The following is a 27789-nucleotide window of genomic DNA, read 5'->3' on the forward strand; positions in this document are numbered from 1 at the left end:
AGACAATGTGGACTATCATCCAGAAGACACAGACACATCTGATCAGAGGTGGAGGTCGCTGGTGCTGAAGCTACTCCTGCTGAAAGATTCAAGTCCAAAAATGGTAAGATCTTTTGGAGCTCAGTACCTCATGAAGTACATAGCAGGGCAGCTGCTGCAAATGTAATCAAAATGACCCCTGGAATCACAAGGTTTACTCTGACCAAAGTCAGTGACATCAAGAGATGTTTTGAGCCATTTATGCCATTGTCACTAAAAAGAATCATCATTACTATGATAAACCTTTGAAGGAAAAAAAGTCCATGGCGACATGTGGAAAGATATTGATGAGGAATACCTGGATGTGTTCTTCTTCTTGCTGGAGTGTACAGATACTGCAATGAGACCACTGATAGTTTATGGGACGCATCGACAGGCAGAAATATTTTCTGGGCAACGATGTCACTTCACACATTTGATATCATTTTGATTCAAGAGACCTCAGATTTGACAACAGAGAGACCAGACCGAGGTCTGACAAGCTTGCTCCCATCAGGGATGTCTGGGTGAGATGGGTGCAGCTTCTTCCGCTGATGTTCATCCCAGGGCTAGAGGTGACAGTGGATGAACGTCTTGTCCACTTTTCGAGGAAAATGCCCCTTCCGGCAATACATACCCAGTAAGCCAGGGAAATACGGCAGAAAAATCTGGGAACCCTGTGATGCAAAAACCAACTATGCCTGGAATGTACAGATTTTCAGAGTCAAAGCTGCGAGTGGCATCCCTGAGAAGAACCAATGAAAATGTGTGGTCCTTGATATGACCACTGGACTGCAGGGTCACAATATCAGCTGTGATATTTTATTTTTATTTTTATTTTTTTTACCAGATATGACCTCGGACAAGAACTTCACAAAGGAAACTTCACTAAGGTGTAGCTGTATCTTTGGGAAGTGATAAAAAGCCCACAATTACCCACGACTATAACCAAAACAAAGGAGGAGTGGACTTTTTCTTTTTCTTCAGTTTATATTAAAGGTCTACTGCTGGAAAAAAAACAACATTTTTTTGTCTTTTCTTGATGTAAATATCTATGGGTCGAAATTGACCCGTAACACCATAGATGTCATTTTAGTTATTAATCTTAAAATGAAAAAATCTATAAAACAGATTTATTTAATTTTACTATTTTTTTTAATTGAAATCGAGGGGTATTGTGACAAAAAAAGACCCAGAGGCCCACACCAAAGGTATTAAAACCAACATTTTCATGGATGAGGAAGCCTAACAAGGTAACCAAGAGATGAGAAACAAATTGGATGATAACTTATTGTTTTTAGTGTATTTTATAGCTGATTTAATTCACGGGTCAAAACCGACCCGTTAACATAAGAGATGATAACAGAAAGCTAACACAAGAGGAAGGTTAAAAAACTGGCAAAACTTCTTTTAGCTTTTACAATCCTTGCTGATAGAGAAAGCAAAAACAGGGTGTATCATGAAATCATTATGGATGAAGTTTACAGCTGAGACATCCTGACACTGAGATTTTGTTTGGGCTTCGTGCTTTGGCACATTCAGCATGAAACATAATGATGAAAGTTACATTAAAGTCACAGCTTTAATTTGCGTAGGTAGAAGAAAGAACTCTGTGTGCACATTACATTTAATTAAGTTTAATTAAATACTGCTGAAGCACAGAGGATGAACTCAGAAATTTCTTTTTGAACAATGCCACATAAATTTGCATGGTGAGTCAGTTTTATCTAAAGGAGGATGCCAGACACATTTGTACTTTTAGCATATTTACTACAATAATTATGGTCATCATCCACCACGTAGAGGAAAAGTTTTCTTTAACGTAGCTATTTCCTGACATATGAATACACATTATTACTGTGGTGGAGGCTCATAGTCAGCATTTGAAATAATGAGGTCAGAGTATGTACGAGTACTCCCTTATATGGTCATCTTAAGTGCACAAGGGGCAGCCCATCACAGGTAAACTGGCTTAAAGCAAAGTTGTCTTGTTTCGGACAGAAGATGAACTGAGGAGCTGCTAGCTGCCAGGCCAAGTATTTGGTAAATCATGGAAAGCTACTCTTGCAGCTTGAATCGTTGCTAACAGGACCGTAGGGTCGTAGCAGTAGAGCAAAATTTTAAAGCAATATCGTCTTCAAATCAGAAGACTGGAAACTAAAGTGCATGAAACAAGTCTGTAGACCGACTAAATGAGACTGATTTGACTCTCTTGATGTTTTCTTAAAAAAAACACACAACAAGAGCACAGATGGCCTGATCGTGAAAAGTGATCTTTTGTAAGTTTGTTTGTCAGGAACCATCTGCCCAAAAATAACCAAACAAATAAAAAATCTGCTTTAAATGCAGAGAAGAGATTTGTTCGTCTGTTTGCAATCTTTGGACAGGTGGTGGAGAGAAAATAAGCATAATGGCAAGAGCCTGTAGATACTGACGACAGCCACAGGAACATCCCGACACGTGTATATATACACAACCATGCACTGCAAGATTACTTTACTTAATTACCAAGTGCTGGTAATTACCAAAAAAATAAATAAATATATATATATTATTTCTATTTATAAATAAAATTATTTTTAAGTATCTGTAATGGTTTATCCATGAGTGCAAGCAACATTTCAGTGCTTAAGCCTTTAAAGTATAACATATTTGATACAAGAGTTTTTGTGAGTTTTGTAGACTTCTACATCATCAGTGTGATTTTTTTCCAACAAAAAATAAATTGGATGATACATTTTAAAGAATAAATTGAAAAACAAAATGCCAGATGTAGCAAACTCAATATAAATTTAAACTCCCATATTTAAAATAACATTTTTTTTTTCAAAATATTGATCAGAAATTTCAAAACATGAGAATGATTTCATGGTTCAGGCTTTAAAGGTTTAAAAGCCAGTCTGCAGGCTCACACAGGTTAAAACGGATAATCTGTTGTTCATTCTAAACTAACTGCATCACTTCTCTTAACACCTACACTCCAACTGCCAAAACAGCAGGCAACCGAAGTCTAATTGTGCCGTTAGAGTGCAGTGGCGGTATGACAGAGAGTCAGAGAATCTTCACTGTAATCCTCTTCTCCCAGTGCCAGCTGTATTACGGTGGAAATGGATTTTAGATTTTACATGTGTGTCATTAATATGACGTCAGCTCACAGCAAGAAGGTGAAAACCTGCTGGGGAGCACAAACTGATTGCACTTTCACAGAAGGTGAAAACGTCTGAGTAAACTGGATAGATGTGAAAATGTGAAGTTGGCCATCAGAGCATGGTAATCTAGCGATATCCTGTACCTGAGAATAAGGGGCAGTCAGAGCACAATAATCATCTACAGCTACATACATCTGTATTTATTGAGGATTGGTGGGGTTACTCCATTTCCACCCCATTAACCTCTGAACAAATGAGGTGCATCTCACTGTGGATGTTCTAACTTTTCATTCCCTGGGATCATACTGCACTCTGTTTCAACCATTTGGAATGTAGTTCAGAGTGATTAAAAACAACAGCCTAAGATTTTCTAACTGGCAACTAGTTCAACTAGAGCTGAAGACAGTGTCATTAATTTTGAGGATACTTAGTCATAAAGTACATTAAAGTTCTTCATTAAGTTTGATAAGTTTTATTTCAGTCTGCAGTATTTTATGAGGATTTAAATTCTTTTTGTGCTTGAAAACATTTGTTGGCAAAAGTTTCCAAATTTCTCCTCTGCAAATATTTCATTTGAAAAGAACCTTTTGACAGACATAACAAAGCAACAAAAGAGCTGCTTTTGTAATGGTGAGGAAGAACTCCAACTCTTTGTTCTGCATTGCAGTTATGGTGAGTTCAGCGTAGGATTACACGAACCAGTTCTCATCTTTCAGGGTCTTGTTGGAGTGACCCTTCAGTTCACAGCAGATCTCCGTAAGAGAACAAAGACCGCCTTCGCAGCTGCAGTCCAGGACGGTGGAGTTGAAGTTCATCTGAACTTGGGAAGCAGGTGAAGAAAACTGGATCACCAAGATTAAGCAGTAAACGGGACAATGGGGAAAACAGGAAACAGGAAGTTTGGGAGTTCACAGGTTAGCACCTGGATAATATAGTGCAGTGTAACAAATGAAGACTGGACTCAAAAATAAAACAGCCAGTTGAAAATCAGTGAAGGATGATGCCATTCTTACATGTGAAAAAAGAAAGAAAAAAGAAATGGCTCAAATGAGCCATCAAACCTGCTTGTGTAGGGTGTGGAGGTGGATCTACTAACCAACGTAGGGATCCATGTAGTCAAACAAGGCTTTTCTAAGTATTTGTTGTAAATCTGTTTACTGTCACGTCGAACCATACAACGTAGAAAACAACTCTCTTTGACTTCTTCTGTTTGTTTGTGTTTCCAACATTATGTGTGGAAACACAAAGTGTCATCAATCATCCACTCTACCCAAACCACAGATGATGGTTGGGAAGCTTGTAATACAGGAAGATCATAAACACAGATTACATGTTCTTTAAGTGTGACCCACCTGTGGCGGTCCAGGGCGATGACGTTGAGCGTCACCGTGGAAACATGCACGGTGAGCCCCTGGGCGTAGGGCAGCAGGAAGCAGAGGGTGCTACCGAATTTCCACTCACCCTGCAGGGTGTAGACGAGGGTGAACGGCAGGCACAGAGTGTTGACCAGCAGGTCGGCTGGAGACAGACAAGAAGAAACATGTTTGGTTTTACATTCCTCATTTAAAACTCAAAAAGTTCTCATGAATGCACAGATAAGTTCCACTAAACTAAGTTATATAAACCCAACTTATGTTGTTGTCTGAGTGCCGCTGGAGGCAAAGGTTAAGCAAGTGTGTGCATTTTGCCTTCCTTGGACTTCCCTCTTGATATAGTTTGATAGTTTAGCATTGCTTTTTCCCAACTTAAGACATCGAATGCTGCTGGATCTGAAAATAGCATTTAGTGCCTTAAGTTGTGGGATCTCACTATTGGACATATGGAGTCTTTTTTCCTGATCACTATTGCAGGGCTATGTTATATAAGTAGAAAAGTTTCTGTTAACCAAATGCTCACCATAAAAATTTAATGCAGTGTTACCAGTGAAGCCATAAAGGCATAAATATAGTAAGATTATGTGCCCTACTACTTTGTCATTTTATTTTTGTGTTTTTATGCATATAAAGAAGTACAATGCTTTCCTCTTTCGTCTGGTTCTCATCACAAACACATTAAACTCCTTCTATTTCTGAGGTTAATTTTCACTGAATTTGCTGCAGAAATTCTACACCACCCACTAGACTCTCTCCCTGGGATCTAAATCTTCTCCACCATCATAGATAATTAACCGGGCATCCGGCCATGACTGCCTCAGCTGTTTTTTTGAGTTTTTTTGTGGTGTTTAGTGAAGTCACTCTTCCCCTGTAACAAGCAGGCAAAGGATAGATGAAAAGAAAAGGGAAACTATGTATGTACATGCTCCATTTAAAGAAAATGCTGGCAGTTTATGAACTTAGCTGCCTTCCAGTAGAACAGAACAAAATCTAACACATTTCAAAAAAGGTTCAGGCCAAGGTTTTGCATTTCTTCCCTGCTTTCTTCTCATTAGCAATCTGTGGGAAACCCCATGAATACCAATGAAAATACTTCAGTTAATGAAATCTCCTTTAAACAGTGTTTAGTTGTCAGATAGTTTTTAAGTTATTTTACTGCTATGGGAACATTAACTGCAGAGTCTAGACTGAATCGGCATTGATGTGAGCCCAGCTGTTGCCTATGATAACGAAGTGTCAGATGTATATAATTTATAGATGCTTTCCTTATTATACAGTATTCTACTGTAGCTGTAGCCTCTTTTCAGTTCAGTAACTTTCTGAAGCCTGCTCCCTGCCTGTGACTCCATATCAGTGCTGGTGTGTGGACTCAAACGTCAAAATGAAACACTTTGAAAAGAGTGTCTCCTGGTAAATGCACCTCTGTTTATGCTCAGTAAAGCAGTTTCCAGTCTTCCCCACAGCTGAAATCGTCTCCATCGGCTCTGCTTTTTGGTGCATTTGGCATGCTGTGGAGGTGTCTGTTTATTTTACTGTTTTTCATGATGTAAACTGAGAAACAGGCTGGATGAAAATTTGCAAAGTGCCAGATTTATTACTTTGAGCTTTACATATGTGTGCTAGAGGAGGGACAGGCGGGTTAAAGCACAAAGAGAGATTTCTTAGTTTATTTGTAAATTGAGGAACACTCACCAACTCTTTTAAAGTCTCCACTTGTGTGGACACAGCCTGTGTTTGCTTTAATTATGAAAAATTAAGTAATGAGCTAATTTACCTACCATGCTTTTTGTACCCTTCAAGCCCTCCCTCAAAGGAAAGTACACATGCAGAAGCCCACAGCCTTTCATTTTCAGTTCCTATCATCAAAATGTTGACAGCTGAATAAACCAGTAAAACAGCATCAGCAGTTTTTTGGGGGTTTTTTTGGCTTTGGGTTTGTTTGGTTGTTTGTTTCCCCTACAAATATCACAATTACTGAATGGAAAATTGGTCCCTATATTCCCTCTGCTTGTCCGAACCCCATGTGTAGAGGTCCTATGCTCCAAAGATACCTATTATGGTTTTATCTATTTATGGTCTCCAAAACCTGGTTTGATTATTTTCTTTGGTTTCTAAACAGGTTTGTGAATATTTATTCTGAAGCTGTATGAGTGTAATATATGTATAATTCCCGTGTGTTTAGATTTGAAGCTGACTTTTTAAGACATTTTCATGCATTTTTACCTGATGTATCTTTGCCTCTCATTTATCCCTGTGGGTCTCTCTTTACAGTTTGGATCTACCACGGTTTTTCTGCACTGACGGCACCAAAAATAAGTCAAATCTATTAAACAAGGTTCATGTTTTTTCAGAGTAATTAAAGGAAAAAAGGCAGCCACAGTCAAAACCCTGCTTCCAATTCCTGTCCCATCTTGTGTTTTTCTTTAATGCCTACTGTTCTTATATAACCACTTTATGATATAATCATCTTTTTTCCTCCTTTATTCTCAATGTTCCTTTATAATTGAATGTTTACATGTCATTTATGAAAGGGGATGAAGCTGCGGGAGCACTGAGCTTTCCAGGATTGGCTGAGTCATGTGAGGATACACGCAGAGTCAAAACGACTTGTGAGCATCTGAGCCGCCGTCCCCCGAACGTCAGAGATGGAGAGACGCCATCTGCCCCGGAGAGCTGCAGACGGACAGCTTGTCACATGATCGGTACAATCAGATTCAGTTCTCTATGTGTGAGCATCAGCGGCGGCAGCAGCCGCTGATGCTCACACAGTGCCGAGGGTCAGTCAGCATCTGTAGGTACATGTGTGTCACATGCTCATGTTCTGCACACGCTTCAATTTTAATGGTGATACAAATGAAACACTGCAAAGAATAAAAAGGAACAAACTGAAAGATTGCTTTACTAATCCATGTTTAAAATAATCCAGAAGCACTTTAAAGAGCCAAAGTCAAATCAGAATCTAGCTTTAACCTCAAAGCAACTTTTCCTCCACAGGCTGCAAGTTATATTGTTCCCCAAATCCATTTCTACCCTGAAGCAAATCCTCTGGTTTAAAGAGCTCGGTGATAATGCTGGTGGAAGCCTTAATACCTCTTTTCTACCACCGTCGAACCAGTTCTGCCTTGGCACCCTTTGACAACTACTTCACATTTTGATGGACTTCAAACAACAAGTTAAACAAAAGATGGATTCTGGCCTTGCTTTCTAAGCTCAGTGCATTTTTGACCAACACCATGTTACTGACCTGATGGTGATACTGTTAAGCTGCATCCATAAACTATATGTGTGCAATGAAAGGACACAGAATTAATCAACACAAATTTGGTTCACAGGTCCAGTTTAGGTAAATGGTAAATAGACTGGTTTTCATGTAATGCTTTTCTACTCTAACTGAACACTCAAAGCACTTTTCATGACTTGCCTAATTCACCCATTCACACAAGAACATTTTTCTACACTTTTTCTGTGTAAGTGCTTTTATCTTCATTGATGGACACACTGAGAGCAACTTGCAGTTAGTATCTTGCAGGATATTTGGCATGCAGACTCAAGCAGAATCACCAACCTTCTGATTTGTAGTTGACCTGCTCTAGAACCTGAGCTACAGCCACCCAATGGTGAAGCCTACCAGACAGCTGGCAGCTACAGACACCAGTGTCATGACATCAGATCAGATGTGCCCCTAACTCCGGTATCCAGAGAAAAACCGCCTCCTATACAGTTTTTATGAAGGAAGAAATTAGCTACAGAAATTAATTTTGTACCTAGCTGTAAATATGCTTATTTGTGCTAGAAAGCTGGACATTTTAATATAGAAATCTTTGGCGATTCATTCATTTTTTTAGCCAAGTGAACATTTGAGGAACTGCAGTTTTCAGCACGTGCACATTGGCTTAATTTTACAGCCATGTGTTGGTGCTAGTCTTTGACACCTGCCGATGTGCATTAGAGTACAGAGATATTCAGTCATCACATCATATTATCTATACATATAATATTTGCAGGGTATGATGAGTTTGCAGCCTAGAAGCCAAACTTGAACAATTTCGTTCTGCTAGAATAAATCAGACTTCAAAAGGTTTGTGATCCCCTACAGAACTAAGGTTTCTTTGAATTCAGTACATCCTGCTGTAATCCAAACAATCAAATCTTGACTGAATGCTTTTTTTAATTCCTCATCTGAAGGACTAACAGATAATCGACTCTGCACTGTTATTCTTGTTCTGACTGGACCACCTGCTCTCCTGACTGATTCTCTACCGGTGTCAGAGAGAGCATAAACAACAGCTGCAGCTGTTTCAATCGAACCCTGTATTAGATATCTAATTAGATGTGACTGTTTTTTCTGGTACATGAAGCCCCCGCAGGGACTGAACTGGTGTCCCCGGAAGGGGGCCAGGGCTATTCTGCAAATCTCTGAACCATGTCAGTTTTTGATGATTAAATTTGTGATAAGGGCATTGTGCCAGATTATGTTAGGACAAAAAAGCCATTTGGGGTTGAGCTGATTCTGATGTTTGTCCAATGCTTTCCTTTGGTTTTGTAAATTTTGGCCTTCTGCTTCCTGTGATGCTTCAGGGCAAAGACAGAAAGAAACGAAAAGAGACAGAAAGAGAAAAGACAGCCAGACGCACAGTGAAACATGAATCAGCCACATAAAATAAGTAAGACATCAAATAATTGTAAGAGAATTTTAGATGAAAAGGAGCAGTCATACTGAAAATCTGTTTATTTGAAACCCTGAGCTCTGATGCACATGGAAGAAAGAATCCCATCAATATTTATAATAACCTTTGTAAAGTAGAATAAAATTGTTTATCTGTGTACCTACAATGGGCATGTTACGAAGATGAAAGGGCGGTGAGACCATAATTTATGTCCTAGTTTGTGCTTTGTTTTAGTTTTGATCACAGTCACTGATTTCTTTAATTTGTATTTGTTTTTACTTTCACTTTAACTTGTTCATCAGGTTTAGGCAGAAAGAACTACTCAATAACTACAGTTGTTTTTAGGTACTAAGAGCTACTTGGTTAGTTTTCAGTAAGAAGAAGTACTCGGATAGGTTGCACACCTATGACCAATTAAGTACAACTAAGCAGCGTAATGAGCATATATTTGGACTAGCATCCTTTTCAGGGTTTCCCCTGCCTTTTACCCAATCACACCTTTAATAAACACCAAACCTTTGTGACCCACAATTGCATAAGGGGATTAGAAAATGGACACACTGATGGAGTTGGGGTGTTAATACTAATTTATCAATGCCCTGGAATGAGATAGGGCTGGTGATTAAGCATATTCAAGGATAACAACGAGGAGGCCACACTAGATCATCTCTTTGTGCCAGCCACAAAAACTTTGTCTGCTCCATCACAGCTAAAGAGCTAAAGTAATAGCAGATGAAAACTCAAGTTTCATTCACATTAGCTGCAAGGGTCAGTAAATGTTTTCCTCATTATGTTAATGCTGGAGGCGTAGCTGCACTAAAATCAGACCCAGTTTATATTTTTCTGTTCTGACGTGTCGGGGTAACAATCACACTTCAGGAGCTAGTTAGTCCGCTCAAAGTCATCCTGTGTCCAATAATGAGACAGCAGCCGCTGCTCCCATCAAGACAACAAGACAAAACTCTCAGCAGAGAGCCTGAGAGAAATAATGAACGAGAGGCAGCAGATGAGCCTGTGGGCGAGAAAGTGCAGCGCTTGCTTTGTTTATCACACACTGCCTGACTGCTCCTGTTTTCATTCAGGGGAATTGAACCGACAACTTTTTAGCTGCTATCTTTATACCTTTCTGCACATTTCACAGTACATCAATCACATCTCTCTGTCTCATTCTGCATTTGATTTTTCTTTCACAGCATTCCTCGGCTGCTTCTCAAAGTCTTTTAATTCAAAGAAAGCTTTTTCAGACATCAACACATTGAAAGAGCCTCAAATATGAAAGAAATATGCCCATTAAGTGTTTCAAAGCACCCTACATTTATATAAGCAAACTTCTCTGGTTCTATTTTGAATAACATGCCTCTAACAAAACCTTTAAATCTAATTAAAGTGGAACAGAACAGTGTAACTTTTAATTTCTCCATACATTCCTAGACAGACAAGCTGACAGACTCTTGTTACAGTCAGAGGACAAATTTATGGGCTGCACCAGTCCAGCGTATAAGTGAATAAGGATTATTTTGAACTGTGAATTGGGAAAAGCCACTGTAGAGTCCAAGAAGAAAAATATGAAGCTGAAAATCAGCAGAATACATCTCTTGTAAGCAACTATAAATTATGACAAATCCTGATATGAAGACATGTTTCTGAGTGCACTATAACAGAGAAGCACTTAGAGACCACGTCTTCCATCAGTGTTAATGTTCTGTTTTGCAGTTTAAAGATTGGACCGAATCTGCACCCAAATTTTAGTGGGTCTGTTCTTTGCAGAGGGTCCGCCTCTCTGGCAAGTTAATACAATTTGGTGGGGTAATTTTATTGAATAAAAAATCTCCCACTTTGGGAACCCATTGGAGTGTGTGTTGACTTAGTGTCTTGTGATACAGCCAATATCTGGACCAAGATTTTAATAACCAGCAAATTTAAGGATATCTTCCTCCTTTTGCCTCTACATGGACCATCTAGTTACATGGAACCAAACTGGTCAAATGTGAGTGATCATTTAACCTCAGGCAACAAACAGAAAACAGCAAGGTTTCACTACCAACAGTCTTGTCCCCTGCCTGGAGATTCATATGCATATATTTGTCTACAGAGATTACATAACACCATCCGAACTTCAGCTTGGAGGAGGAATAAAATTAATCCTCAACAGAACTAAATGTCAGGGGGTATAATAAACATTAGTGAAGATTAGAAACCAATCTAACAAAAGAAGAATTGATAAAAGGTAGATTATAAGTGATCTGACTAAAACCTTGACCAGTACCAAAGAAGATTTAAAATGAGGTCACAAAGACAACCAGTATTATAGAAACTAGCAAACATCACATGTGAGATGTTAGGAACCCTTTTTGTCATTACTCTAATGTCAGAGGTTTTACCCTACGATCCTCTTAAAGCCTTAGATCCTTCCAGTAAAGGTTCATGGATTCAAGATTTCAAGTTAGTGCATTAATCTAATGCTGCTCTTAATCTAAAGCCATATTCTATAAGAACACTAGCCATTATGGTTCTCCATATTTCAATAACTGCAGTTTCAAAATAAGCAAAATGCTGAAAAAATGCAATGCTGGATATAGTGATGTCTATAACAGTTGTACTTATACATCATAGATTGGTTCCTGTGAACAGAAATAAATGATTGATCAACATGGAAACAACAAACGAAAAGCTTCTGGCATATCAGTTTGCCCAGTTCTAATAACAGAATGAAATTATGTGCTTTTTGCTTTATATTTGGTGGCAGTTTTCCTCAAGAGGTGGCAAAGACCAAAATTAGAGAACCACAAAAAAGCTCACAAAAAACAACAGTTCAGCCCAGTTCAGTTTTAGATTTTACTGGGCAAGTACCGTCGTCCTTGCTTGCCCTGATGCAATGCCCCCAAAAAACACTCCACAGAACCAAATACATGAACATTGAAATAAAAATAATCAGGCAAATGTTACCACCATTTATCTTTGTTTTTAGCTGATATCCATCCACTTGAATTTCTGAAATACAGTAATAACAACAACTATGATTATTATTGTTATTAGTGCTGTTAGCGTTGATCTCGTTAAAATGACATTAATGCCATAACTGCATTAACGCGCCAAATCTCCGTTACTCTCGTGCGTGGGGCTGCATGGCGCTAATGAGCTAACCACGCTAACACGTTGATGAGCTAACCGCGCTAACACATTAGCACAATGCAGCCCCACCCACGGGGCGAGTAACTCGCTAACAGAGATTTAACGCGTTAATGCGGTTATGGCGTTAACATCATTTTAACGAGATTAACTCTGACAGCACTAATTATTATTATTATAATTATTATTATTATTATTATTATTATTATTCAGTAGGTGGAGTAGTAGTAGTAAAAAAACTGGAAAGTTGATCCCTACTATTTAAAATATTCAAATAACAGTCAGGCAAAACTGAGCCAAGATGCAAGGCATTTTCAAAAATTCAGCAATGGTGCTATATGTTGCTAACAGGTTCACATTTTCGCCCTGTATGTTTGTCTCGCCCTAGCAGCACCTGTCCCTGTCCTCCTCCTTCAGTTCGCCTCATCATAAACTCATCATCATATTATGTGCAATGATGTATTTTTGTTCATGTTTGGCGAGGTTTGTGGCCTCGCCACATGTGTCTCAAACAGTGTCTTGGCTATTTCTGTGGCTGAAATAACTCATGAACAACACATCACGGATCAGTTGGCTGTGGTCGTGAGGTCTCAGAATCTGCTCTGTGAGCAAAAGAGTGACAAGACCACGGAATCGACGGCTAATAACATCATGGAGAAACTCGCAGCTATCCAACGGGAGATTGAGAGACCAGTGTCGGAGTGTTAAAAACAGCTCGAAATTCTCATGAGTTGTTTGCAAAAAGAAAAATCACCATCATAATGCGGCTACCCGTTCGGCGCCAGCTGTGGGCTCAAGGCTGGAGCTGAACAAAAACTCCCTGATAACGACTGTGTTGAGTCTGTTCCTTCCCATTCCATACAAGGCCACCTGGGTTGGCTGGAAGACTGTTTACTTAGCCTGGCAGGGCGAAGGACGCTGTCTCAGCTGAACTATGGACACACACACATACATATACTGATACTGATAAGCACTCACTGACGCATCACTCTCCCTACCCAACGCCACCTCCAACGCTTACCTCCCCTCTGATGTGGACATCGGGTCAGTTGGAGACGCAGTCGAAGATTGCTGCGGTCCCAGATCAGATGTACGCACTGGAACTCTTGTTGCTTGTCTGTGTTTATTGTGTTATGGTGTGTTGATATCTGTGCATTCCTGTATTATCCTTTTGTGTTACATATTTCGATGTTTTTTTCACCTGGCCTGACCTGTCTCCCCAATGTGATGTTTGTATTGTATGTACGGTCGGCAAGGTCTGTCATCTCGGTTGTGGGCAAAAGACTTGCAACTGACAAATAAAGGCTATCTCATCATCATCATCATCTCATCTCATGACTTTTATCAACTGAATGTGCGAGCACAGCTGTGATATGTTTATACAGCCATATTATGTCTATCACTATGACAGGCAGAAGAAGTAGTTTCTACCAATTATTTAGAATACCCTATAATATATTTACTTTCCACTGTTATACACAATGGGAAAACATTTTTTAATGTCTTTTGATGTCCTGTATAATATTAAGTTAACTTATTTAAATGACGTTGTGTAATAAAAATGGAGCAACAGTTTGTTTTATTTAAAGTTAATACATTTTACCATCAGTCACTTTTAGTTCAGCTTCTCTTTTCTTTTCTTTGTTTCCACTTCCGTTTAAATGTTGGCCCTCTGGCAGGCTATTAATTTTTTCCTCTTCCATTTTCCCTCTCTGTAACAGAGAGACTACATGACTACATGAAAGTAAATGCTTTGTCTCCAGTGCTTTCCATTTTAAGCCGTAGGTCTTTTTTAAGACACTGCAACAGTGTTTGTAACCTTTAAACCTCTCCTCATGAGCAGTCCTGATTCTAATTAATAGCTCAGTTTTTAAAATTTGACCTAGTGAAAAAGCTAAAATGGAAAGTCTGTTTAGGACTACTGTTACTGTTTCATTTCTTTTTTGCTTTCAAATCTCACTCTGACCAGCTGGAGACAGCAAGATGCTGTATTTCCAAAATCCTGTAAGTGTTATTTATCTATTGAGTCCAAGGCTGCTTAGTTTGGATGCACAGTTTTAAGATATTTTTTTTGTTTTTTTGTTTTTAAAGCAGCCTCTGGCACCATGAAAGACTCTCAGCAGCACTCTCATTCAGATTATCATTAATTATACTCACTTTCATTTGGTCACATTCTCTTTTGTTATGACACAATCTGCTGAAAAAGAAAGAAACTGACATCTATCACTTCACGTCTCCATTAGTGAAGGTGTGTTCAGCTGGAAAACAAACACATCTAACTTCTTCAGATGATATAAGCAAACAGTGAAGATGCCAGAAAAAGATTTCAAAGGCATGAATGCTGTGCTCTTGTCCTGCCAGACGGATGGGGTACTGAGAAATAAACTGAGCATGACTGTTTATGCAGACTGTCATATTCGCTTGTGTCATGTCTCAGTTTTATGTAATGTCTTTATGCGCTCGATGTACTACACGCATCCCTGAAACCAACCATTTGCCTGGATCAGAGCAGAATATACTGCTCTCAGTCTTAGCATACTACAAAAGAAAACAAAAGCTCGCAATATGTATGTTACACTATACCCACATAGCAGACAGGTCTGGCCCGGATCTGGTGTCAAGCCAGCACTGCTGGCCGACTTCTGGCATGGTAAGTGGTATGTCATGCAGATATGGGCCAGGCCTGGTGTAGATGGCACTGTTCATGTGATGGCATGCCACCACTGGCCCGATTGTGCTTTGGTTTATGTGGCCCAGGCTCATAGAAAACAGGTCTGGCCCGGATCCGGCATCAAACTGGCACTTCTGACTGACTGGTGTCATGGCAGGGTGTATGTCAACCAGATGTGGGCCAGGTCTGGCAATGATGGCACTATTTATGTTCCTATTTTCCTATTTTAGTTAGAAGACCCAAATGCCATGTTGCAATACTATACTGCTATGGTAACCAACGTTTCAAATGCAGGTTTGAAAGTTTGTGAGTGTACACTTTATCCAAAACCTAGTGAGGGTTTACTCATGTTTACCACTGGGTGGCTGTAGCTCAGGAGGTAGAGCAGGGCACTTACTGATCGGAAGGTTAGTAGTTCGAGTGTGAATGTAGTTAGGAAGCACTCCATTTAGAGAAAGTGGGTGAATGTTGTATAGAGCATTTTGAGTAATCTTGGAGAGTAGAAAAAAGGGCTATATAAGAATCAGTCTGAACAGAGTTTCGGCATGTTGCTTTTGCACTGTTATGTTCCGGCACATGTTGTTATTACATGGCTTGATTAAGGTGCACATTAGGGTGACATCTGGGGCCAGAGCTGAAACTGTTCTGGGCCAGCACAGGGCCAGCAGTGTGTCTGTATGGGCCACCTCTGGCAAACCAGATCTGGGCCGCCAAAGGGCCGTCATTTTTTGCAGTATGTGGGCCATGTGTAAGCACATTGTGTGGGCCAGGTCCGGGCCATACCAATTTTGCTATGTGGGTATGAGCATTTTATCTCTAAACTTATTACATCCACTCAAGGGGGACTGGTGAACCATCTGTAATAATGTGGATGCAGTATGGAGCTATTGTGGTGAGAGAGAGCTAAGAGTGAAAGAAATGCTGTGAGCTCACTAGAATATCTACCGTACCCCCTCACCTATGGTTAACAGCTCAGATACATGTAGAATCTGCTCCTCTACATTGAAAGGAGAAAGCTGAGGTAGTTCGGGCATTAGATCAGGATACAACCTCAGGACGCTTCCTTGGAAAGGTGTTTCATGCATGTCCTACCGGGAGGAGAGCCTGGCCAGACCCCAGGGTGTGGAGAGATTATGTCTCTTAGCTGGATTGGGATCGCCTCAGCTTATATGTGTGCAAGCTGGAGCATGCACATATATAAAACCTATCAAACCCATTTTTACCAAATCACTGTATCTTACACATATATCAAGTACGCTCAAATAGACAAATGCGCCAAAATAATGTTCCTGTACGAGAAGGGAATGTATTAACCCCCAACTGATCGAGGTAGGTAGCTAACCGTCCCCAGCCTATTTTAAATGAGGTCCCTTTCTGTAATTCCTTCAAGCTTTTACCCAGTGCGAGTCATAAGGGATTGCCTGACAGCTGTGATGTTCACTCTAACATTGTAGGGAATTTGTCTTACAATATAAAACACCTTACTGTGAACTGGATCAATGTTATTAAAACTGAACTGACATATATAGTGCCACTGATATTATATCTAAGCCTAGCTGGGTTACAAACCACAGTGCATTAATTAAGGGAAGCAAGGAAGTACTGATAAAAAAAAACCAACTGAGTTTTAACTGAGGATTTAATTTGCAAAACTTGCAAAAGGCAAAAAATAAGTTAATAGTGTTTTTCCAGGACATGAACAGTAAGTGTGTGTGAGCATTTATTAATGATGGCCAACGGTCGATTTTATTTTGCATCCAATTTTCTCTACTCCTCTCGGAACAAGCGAGTCTCGGGGCTATATAAAGATGTTACTGCACACGACACACACCCGTAGAGTTAAGCACACACACAAGTAAGCAAATGGCGCTTCATCTAATTATTTATTTTCTTTTTCTTCATTAGCTCATTTCGTACTTTGTGACAGATGGAGAGGGGATGCCAGGGACCTCACAAAGCTGATTGCAGCGCCTCAAAAAACTAAAACCAAAAGGCATGTAGGTCATCGAGTCATGGTTAAAGAGATTTTAACAATACAGCACGTGTTTGTTTCTGCCTTCATCTTACTGCTTCACAATGTAGTCTTATGTTTCATTTAGAAACGGTGAAGTATTTAGCCAAACTGTACAGCAGTTGTACAACGAGCTGTGACTGCATGCAAAGCCATCTTGTTTATCATTTATTATATATAATAAAACTAGAACTACCCATTTACCACATTATTTTGTCAGCATTTAAAGGGTTTAAGGAAATTCCCCACACAACACTGTATGATAGCAAGAAGTTACTGAACTAGGCCATCCTGTTAAAATACTAAGATCGATTTAGCTGGTTTGGATTTAGCATCACTTTTCACAATCACATCCATTTCTATTAAATGCCTTGAGGCAACTGAACAGAATTGAAAAAATTAGCTCCGAAGACAACACATGAAAGATTTATGGACATAAAATACTTATTTTATTGTTGTGAATCATCCCAATGTGAGTGAATTTTTTTAAAGATGCATCATAATATTATTCACAAAATTAATCACACACATCATCTTTTAGGAGTAAGTAAGCTACTTGTCTTTGTGCAACATAATTTGTGTTTACGTCAAACATTCTTGGCTTGTGGGGCTTTTTTCATTGGCTTTAATAGTGATGTTTGTGTTTTTATTCTTGATTGGTAAATTTAGTTGCCGCTTATTGATTTTTGATACTTTCTGTGGTGGTGGTTAGGTTTTTCTGTTTTGTTTGTTGGGTTTTGGTGGTGTTCTTGTCTTTGTCTTGCTTTTTTTAATTGTTGGTATATATTGGATGATAATTGCTGTTTTTGTGGGTTGTTGATGATTGTTAATAGTTGCTGTCATGTTGGGTTTTTCACTTTTGGGTTTTGGATTCTGTTGGTTGTTTATTATCTGTTGTGATGATTTTGGTTTTGGTAAATCCTGATGTTAATTTTGGTTGTTAGTTTAAATTATTTTTCAGTTATTGGTTTGTGTTAGAAGATAATGGGGTTTTTTCTACGTTGTTGGTTCTTGGGCTCTTTTGTTGTTGTTTTGGTTGATGTTGGCTGATAAAAATTTCTGTTGTGGTTGGGTTTTTTGTTCTTTTTTAGTTTTTGGATTGTAGTCTTCAGATTTGTGTTTACTGTTGGTTATTGTTGCGAGTTTTGTTTTGGTTGTTCCTCTTTGTGTGCTGATTGTTGTTTGTTGTTTTTGTTTGTTTCCAGTTGCTGGCATCTTTTATGGTTGTTTTTTGTGAGCTTTTTTGTGGTTCTCTAATTTTGGTCTTTGCCGCCTCTTGAGGAAAACTGCCACCAAATATAAAGCAAAAAGCACATAATTTCATTCTGTTATTAAGAAACAACATCAACAACAAAAGTTGTTTCTAACTAAAGGAGCTAAACTATTTAGCATACATGCTAATCTCATACAAGCAGCATGAAGTGATATCTCATCATCATTTACCAAACACATTGCACTACTATAGGAGGATTCACTCACACAATATGTAACTTTTAGACAATAGTGGAAGTCTGTAACACAGAGGTCTATGATAGTTCAACAGCTTTTTAAACATCAACAAAAATAGGAGGAGGCATTTGTGTGTGTTTGTAAGAATTATCGACAATAACAAACAGTCTCTTAGCAGAGAGTCGTTGTCTGTGCACTCTTAGCTCAACACGCCTTGTAGTACTGATACTTCTCTCTATATGAAGGAACACTTACCTGTCCATCAGTGCTTGTTGTCTTGTTTACTGCTACATCAATGCTCCCTAAAGTGTATGCTCTGAATAAAATATATTATTGTGCTTCTTCAGGCCTGACAAGCTCTGACAGCAAAGGCAATTTCCCTTCCACGTCACACTCCATCACTTCTCAGTTTTTATATTCATTAGCATATAAATTCACCTGTTTGGTTGAAGAATAAATTTACTAAGATTTATTGGGCTGTTTCGTATGTTTTAATTAATAGCTTTCATTTTGTGCATTTAATGGTTAGTTCATGTGTCTCGTTCATGTTAATTTATGGCAAAACTGTCTCAGTTGTATTGGTATTTCTGAGAAAAACCTAAAAAACAGATTTGCAACCCATCTTTCAGTTTGAACATGAATAGTTGCTGTAAAACAAAGTACAGTGAATCATGCAGCAAAGTGAAGTTTCACAAGTAAGTATCACAGCCAGGGGACATGTGAGACTGTGTACCCTTGTCTCATTAGACATAAATAAAACTGAGGTGAGATTGCCTGTCACGTATCAAAGCAGGTGATTAAGAGCTGGTCTCGGCTTCTGTTGCTGTTCAGTCGTGTTTGATGTTTCAGGTTGACACCAACAGTCTCCAAACTCATTAAAAAGGTAAAACTGGTGCAAAGGCAGTTGAGTCCATTACAGTGAGAAAACAAAACTTCAGTAACGTGATACCAGTCTTCTGTTGCTCCACTCATTGCTGCTTAGTTTTGACTCTAACTCTATGAATAGTGAAAGACCTCACTTGATTAATCATATACAATCAAGACCAACACATTTTCTAAAAAAAAAAAAAGCATCTTAATAGAACTGAAATTGAAATAAATCTAGATTTACATCTCATTAACAAATGCAGATGACTTAATCTGACATTTATTTTAGATGCGTTTGAGTTTCCCATCTATTTATTCATAGATTACATATTCTTCCCCAATGTCTAAATTATGGTATGAATTTTTCCGGGGAAGTTATTTAAATTTTTTATTTAGTGCACATCACATTATTTTACTGAAAACAATGAGAAAAATCTTGAATTCTCACTTAAGAACAACTGTGCTTGACAAATGAATACCTGGGTGGGGGAGGGGGGGTTGCAGGTATGTTTTAAACAAATTATTTAAATTTCATTAAAAAAAGACAGAATTCAACATGCTTTATCTGCAGATTCATTCCATTTCCCATTAAACACATGTTGAAACTGTGCGATCATTTTCTGCTTTGCTTTTTCTTCAAATACTCGGGTACAGAGATGGCTTTAAAGGCTCTAAAGACTTACTTAGGAATGTTTATCCGTGTACTGTAGCATCAGAACTATGGACAGGCCCTCGAGGTCCAGATCCATTCAAAAAGGTGTCTGTGCTTCTCAGATGAATTCTACCAACATATCTTTGCAGTTAAGTCATACAATTTGGGAAAGAAACCACATACATGAGTTACTGTAGTAATAACTAAGCTCATGTTAATGATTTGGTTATGAGTAGTTCAGTGCTGGAGGACAATGACTATAGAGCATTTGGGTCTGTGCAAGTTAGACATTGGGGAGTGCACTCATGAGTTTGTTCAGATAGTTTTAAAGGCATGCTCTCAGTGGAAAATCACAAAAGAAATGGAAAAATTTGCACTCACAGCCGGTGACCCCAAATGCTGCAGTGTGTGATCGATTCATAATTTTTCCATTAGAAAATGTGTCTCCCGTTTTGTGCACAGTGTCATGTAAGATGTTGATTTTTGAAATAAATATTAATGTACTCCTTTCCTGTCTTTTTAAAAAAATAAATGGATTGAGAAATTTGGTCACCTGTCCATGTTTTATGGTTTAAAAAGGGGTAAAATAATATTAAAATATTAATAAAAATGTAAATATTTAAACATCTTTTTAATCAAAAACTATCTCAATAGTAAATGTTTATTTCCACTATGCTTAGTGAGGTCAAACAAGATTGTAGCTATTCTTTATTATCAGATTTGAGTGATCTTATCCAAACTGCCTATATTAACCTCTGACATACATAATACATTTAAAATATGTTAACAGTCAAGAGAAATAACAAAACAAAAATAAATGCTTGATCATACAGTCATTATGACCAATAAAGCGCTCTTTTAAACAAACATTAAAATTTAAGACTTTATTTCTTAGAAACACCTGATTATTGTCATTTTAAATCACATCACAAGTCTAACTCTCTTTTGATTTTTGCCTTTTGTACCTCTTTTGTCTCCTTCTCTAACATTAAAAGTATATTGTGCTAAAAAAAATGGATCATCATACTTGATATAAAATGAAAATGGAAAAATTGGGTTTGTGCGTCTCTTGGAATTCTAATGAACTCTTTAGATGTCACTTTTCTATCCTCGGTATAAAATCCTTATTTATGTGCTCACACATTTTCACATATTGGTAAAGAAAACTCTGATTCCTCCTTTTAAAATGTCTACGTGTCACAAAAACAACAAATGTCTCAGTTCATCTCAGCATCTGCTGACCTCTCCCACGCAAACCAGCCAACAAATTCGAGACATCACTAAGATCTAGCACACAGCGTCTGACAGATGTTTGAGTCATCATTGCCGACAGCTTACACATAGCAGTACACACATATACAGACGGGTTAGAAATTAAAGGAAAAAATTGAACTTTCGACCCCTACGTTGAAGAAATGGTGACTCTGTTATGCTGCAGGCGGCATTTTGGTGCTGTCGTTTGGGTTCACTGGCCCCAGAAATCTGTTCAGTGAGCTCACCTTAATCTCATGATGAAAGATTTCTATGGTAATGGGAGTGGTCTCTACCAGGATGACGCTACCCCCATCCACAGGGCATGAGTGACTAGGATGATGAGTATGATGATGTGAATCACATCTAGGCTGGGGGTACTTTTTATAAACAGATATGTGAATACAACAAGGAGTTTTCTGTCCCCTTCTGGTGTTGACTGTCATGAATTTTTTGATGTTTTATTATTTGGAGATTTTAAAAAGTATAGTCTTTGTGCAGCTTTTTGGGAAAAGATTATCTTATTTTGTACTGATTTGCAACAGATGCTTTGGCTCTTTATCCTTTTAAAGCATGAAGCATGAAATAATTACCAGAAAATTCTAACTTTTTGGAAAGTTGTTTTTTTTAAAAAGGCGGGAGGGTTTACTGATCATGTAGAAGTCTCGAAAACTCACAATAACTCACATATCAAATGTGATACGCTTGGCTTTAAAGGGCTACATTGCGTTTTCCACTTACATACAAAGAAGTCTTTTAAACTTGGTGCAAGATTAGAACATCAGCATTAGAAGACCACGTCTGTTTACCTGTTACGCTTGACATCAAGTTGACGGACCATTCTCAGCGCTTGAATTTCAGTTTGGGACTCATTTAATTGATTCCCATAAATCCAACACTCATAATGCAATTTCAGTGATCTAATAATGATGAACCCAGTATTGGCACTAGTGTAGAATGACTGGATAGTGTTTCAGAGGTGGACAAACCGCTCCTGGATATCATCTTGTGAACTCTTTTTACATCTTTCTACCACTCTCACTCTGTCATTTCTCTTGCTAGCAAAAACTGTCAGGCTTCAAACATGTGAGCTTGCGGCATGCAAACATTGATCACTATCTAAAAATGACAATCCACAAAATCACCAGGCATTAAAAAGAATATTACCAAGGGCAGTCTCCATTAAGTTAACGTGAACTTTTATCATTGGGATCACCAGAAGGGTAACACTAACATTATTAACATGAAGAGCAACCCAAAAGGAAGTTTTCAGGCGAAATGACTCATAATGTTTGTGGCACAACCTTTTAACAGTGGAACGAGCATCTGGATGTGCTAAATTTACAGTGCTGAGGAAATGGGGAAAGAACATTGCATGCCATGGAAATGACAGATAATTCTCCGAAGTAGTTTCCTCTCAGAATCATATAAATCCCTCCTATGAGAAGCATTAAGTTGGGAAGCATTAAGATGGGAAATCCCTGGAGTTTAAAGCCCTCCCATCTCCATTTCATAATATATACTGGCTTTCTATTTTTTCTACGTGGAGCCAAACCTGGTCCTATCCTACCCTTAAAATTCACTTTAAACCTCCAGAAGAACCAGGCTCAGGGAGGGGCAGCCATCTGCCTCAACTCTTTAGAAGTGAATGGAAAGAGAAAAAAGCAGAGAGACACAGGAAAAAAGACTCACCATGGGAGCGAGAACCAGAGTTTAATAACTGCTAATGATTTAGCAATGATAAAGTTCACTAACTACAACCTTCATCAAAAAGAAAGTTTTAAACCTAGTGTCAAGAGTAGAGAGGATGGCAGTATCTTAAATCCAAATTGTGAGATGGTTCCATATTAGAGATGCCTGAATGCTCTATCTCCAATTCTACTCTTAATGTGCACACTGAAGGACATGCTCTGTTAAAAATGACTCCAACTTGATGCTACACAGTAAGTAAGTATCTGCTTACTGCTATCTAAATTTAGAAGTGGGAACTTTGAGGTCATCCAGGTCTTGATGTCTGCATAGCAATAAAAATGAATTCAGTGCTTCCTAATAATATTGCAAATAATTTGCAAAGGAATAGTGTATTTGATGAGTGCATCAAAGCACCAAAACAGCACTAATGAAGGTCAGGAAAGATGATGATCTTCTTAGGCCTCTGAAAATGGACTCCTCTCTGTGCTTGGCCTACTGTTTTGCATAAATTGTATTGTATAAATGCACATTTCTTGAAGACATGTAATCCTGAGGAATCCTTAACATGAACCTGTCCTTAATTTAGCAATAGCGCAAACCTAACCTTATCGTAAACTCAACCAAATCCAAACTTTAACCTCACTCTCATCTTAAATTTGAATAATTTCTGTTATGGGCTTATGTTCCCAAACAGATTGAGCTCCCCACAACCTTAGGAAGACACAAACACCACTTTCACATGTCAGAAAGTGTTTTATTGCTCTGAGCACAGTGACAGTATTATATTAGTAGCAACAAAAAGCTGCTGCCGTGTGTGTGTATGTATAAACTTACCAACAGCCAAATTAGCAATGAAGAAGTTGGTGACAGTGCGCAGCGTCTTGAAGCGGTAGATGACATAGATGACAAGAGAATTACCCAGAACTCCCAGCACAATAATGGTGCTGTAGGCCAGGATCAACACCACCTGTAACACAAAACAAGCTGTAAACATCTCTCAGAGGCAAGTTGTTGCAGCAGAAGAAACTAATTTAGAAAAAACAGAGATGTGAATCCTTTTTATTCCTCAACTGAAGAATGAAGCAATATTATACTCTTCTTTCAGATAGTTTTATGTTTAATTTCCTACTTTCACCAAATTAATTTAATTATAACGTGTTTTGTTTATACAAATAGCAAAACAGTGTGTCATAATATAAAAACCGAAACTGAAACATAAAAGATATTTGGGGCATCTGAACCTACAGGCACTTGTCAACTGGCTGTATTGCAGACTGAGGTAAGGCTGCTTGATAATGGGAAAAATTGCAATTATTTTAGATTCATGAATTGAATTAATTGAAAATAAAATTTTATTTGCACTGACCCAGGTGAAGGGCTTTCTCTCATGCAGCTATATACTGTATATTCATTTTTTTATTCATATAAATTAGTAGTAGTTTCATTAGAGAACTTTGAGGTCAGCTTCCTAATAACAAGTTAATACCTGTGTTGCAAACTCCATCATACATCAACACTTTAAACCATTTTTATTGCACTTTAAAAATATATGTTATATATTTATATATTATATTATAAAAGTGTCTCATTATTAACTTGTTAAGATAAAGCAAAAAGTACTATAGTTATATGTATAGCAAGATCGAAACATCATTTAGGCAAATTCATTCAAGTATATGAAAATAAATGCAATATTTTTTTTATTGTGATAGCCGTCATTTCCAATGAATTATTATACTGTTGGGCTGCCAGGCAGATTTGAGGTACTAGAAGTGGATAAATTATTCATGTTTTTCCTCAAAATGGAAAAATGAATGGAAGTGAGACCGATACCTGTACACTCGGTAGGCTGATGGGGTCCTCTAGGTAATTCACTCCCTCAAATGCCAATGTAGGCAGAGCCGGGGAAGCGACACCAGTGTTAGGGTCGTATTCGAGGAAAGCAGCGTTAAGGGCGTCATCGTCGGGTGGGAGCTCGTCCTGTGTGGAGTTGGCTGGAATGACGGCCTCCATGTCCAATCATACGTGCTTAGCTGGCAGCGCCATTTTACAGACACACAGTTACACTCACAGGACCTGTGGGAAAACAAAGAAATACACCAATGGACAAATATTAAATTAAGATGCTGAGAAGGGAGAGTAAATGGAGGTTTATTTGAGCTGTAGTGTATCTTACGTAACTTACACTGACTGACTGATTGTCATATTGTGTCATATTATTGAGCAGCATGACCATCCTACTATCTGAATCCAATATTTAATCTTCTTTAAGCTTCATTTTAACCTCAATCAAATGCTCAGATAAAGGTCTGACTCTTAAAATCCTACATATTCCTCTTCTTTTAACCAGCCAGTCAACCAGCCTGGTTATTCAAGAATTAATTATTTAAAAAAAAACAAAACTATGCAACATCTACAGTTACATGACTGAAACTTCAGTTTTCTGAATCCAAAAACCCTTCAGCTGTAACTGCTGTTAGTGTTAACTTGTTTCACACGAAAGTGACGTTTTAATAGTTTAAAAACGAATCAAAAGACTAAAGTAAGTTCATCACATTTTGCAAATGATATTAGTATTTTTGAGGGAGGAGCCTTTCTGATAAATAACAGAATGATTGATAGAGAAAGTTCAAGAAATACTGTGTTCGACACCATAATTGCAATGAGATCATCTGTGAGCCATATCAATAAACTTTGAGACTTTGTTTTCATTCATTTTATACTCAACAGATTACAACAAGGAATCAGGTTAAAGTAGGAAAACCATGTTATGTGAGGCTGATTACTCTAAAGCCCCAGTTTAAATCAGCCAGTGTTGTTTGCCCATAATAACTAACCATGGTGCTGTGAACACAGACAGATTACTACAATGCCCCACTAGACACAGGATTAAATCAGGGACACATCGTCCTGCAATAATATGAAATGTTATTGCAGAGTCTTTACCTTACAATATAAAGCACCTTGAGGTGGATGTTTCATTATTTTATTTGGTGCCATATAAATAAAATAAAATTGAATTGAACCCTAAACATTGTTGTTTTGAAGTTGGGAAGGTGAGGTTTGCGAAACTACTTTTTTACTCAACGACTGCAATGCCTTCATTTCATCGAAAATCACTTTACCCATTTCCACACACACACCAAAAACTAATCAGGTCACTGTCAAATCAACCTGTTGTCACAGTGTTATCCTTAATCCCCATTCCTGGAAAGCAGCATAGAGTATAAATGAGATCAGATTACTGCCGAAAGTAGAGCCTCATATAATCTGCAGAACAGTCAAATACACCAAATACTTAAATATATGACAGTTCATTATATTTACAACAACAACAACAACAACAACAACAATAATAATAATAACAATAATAATAATAATAATGATAAATATAAATCTGAATAGAAATAAATAAATTAATAAATAAAAACAGAGTTAAAAAATGCTAACTCATTTTTAAGATACTGACAAAATACTATTAGTAATTCTTTGGTTTTGATTAAAAATGCTGTTACTTGTCTTGCTTTTGAGTATCAAACTTTTTGCATCAAAAATCTCCTCAAAAGACTGAATGCTGAGTGCCGAGGTTCCCTGTGGCAGGCAGAATCTTCTGGCCTGGGTAGTAGAGCAGCAGATGGTGGCAGTACTGGGCAGCTCTCAGTGGACTTACACCCTCAGGTTGTTAATATTGCTGCTCATTCAGCCCTTGTGGACAAAGTAAAAGTCTGAGAATCTACAAAGTTTTTTCATTTTAAAAAAAGTGCTGGATTTTGAATTTCTAATCACAATGATCTGATAAGACCAGAAAACCCTGACAATCAAAAAGCAACTTTAGGTTAAGTATAAAAATCCTAATAAAATATTTCAGAAGCTTTATAAAATTCAATATTCATAATCTTTAGCAAGGTAACTTTAAAAACTTTAGCAGTTACACCATACACACAAATGTATAGTCCTTGTCTTGCTTGCCCAATTTTTAAAATTGGTCTGCCAAAAAGATATAAAAGGTGAGACATCTGAAGTTGTGGAATATGCCCTTAAATACAAGTCCACAAAAAACAGGGTCCCCACAGTCAATAAAATCAGGACTATACATTTGTGGGTGATATCTTTCTTTATATCTCCAATAGCAATCTGTCACAAAGCTCAATAAATTACTGCCATTTTATAGCCATAGTAGGACTATTGATTCTGGACTCTGATTCCATTGGAATTGGTAGCATCAGTTGTATAAATGGGGATGCTTATTTCTCATTAACAAAGGCTGCAGCTGAGCAAGCTGAGTGGACACTATAGCTCGACTCAACTTTATTGTACTCTACTCAGTTTTGGTCATTTTCCATTACAATTGAGTACCACCTTGATGTGCTTGGGGTGATCAGAGCAACATGTGAGAAAGACTGTTTGTGTCACATATAAATATATGTGACACAAACACAACACAAGAATGGAGGACATTGAGACAATGCTATATGTGCTGCATGGTCTATGATTTTTTGTCAGACTTAGGGACCATGATGTTGATGTATAGTAATGTTCCTTCTTGCTGGGTTTAAAAAATGGCAGTTTTGATATTTGTGAAGGAAAGGGTCTTATTACTCATCAAAGGTTGCCACTCATTGGCCAATTGGTGGGATCCAGTCTCCTGGTGACACATTTTTGACTCTGACCTAGCAGGTACTATCACCTAATGGAAAATCCTAAAATCCAAGTTGAGTTGAGTCGAACCCAGTAGGTCCTAGTGGAAAAGAGTTACATCTTATCCTGGTTGCTATGTACTTTAGTCTTTGATGGGCAGCTGATGGGAGAGTAGTGTGCTAGAGAAGCTGTTTCTGGAGTTCAGTTACAATCTGCACATTG

At 38.1% G+C, this 27789-nt stretch overlaps 1 protein-coding gene across 1 annotated transcript in view; it reads right to left on the reverse strand.

Annotated features, from left to right (window-relative positions):
- npy2rl (neuropeptide Y receptor Y2, like) overlaps positions 1-27789 on the reverse strand; it is a 74183-nt gene that overhangs the window by 12190 nt on the left and 34204 nt on the right. The window contains exons 2-4 of the mRNA XM_003455544.5: positions 24763-25005; positions 23764-23896; positions 4520-4685 (exon numbers count right to left, since the gene is read on the reverse strand). Of these exons, the coding sequence (XP_003455592.1) occupies positions 4520-4685; positions 23764-23896; positions 24763-24942 (479 nt within the window). The 5' untranslated portion in view covers positions 24943-25005. The remainder of the gene's footprint in view (positions 1-4519; positions 4686-23763; positions 23897-24762; positions 25006-27789) is intronic.

Source organism: Oreochromis niloticus, linkage group LG3 (genome assembly GCF_001858045.2).
Source record: "Oreochromis niloticus isolate F11D_XX linkage group LG3, O_niloticus_UMD_NMBU, whole genome shotgun sequence".
Lineage (NCBI taxonomy): Eukaryota > Metazoa > Chordata > Actinopteri > Cichliformes > Cichlidae > Oreochromis > Oreochromis niloticus.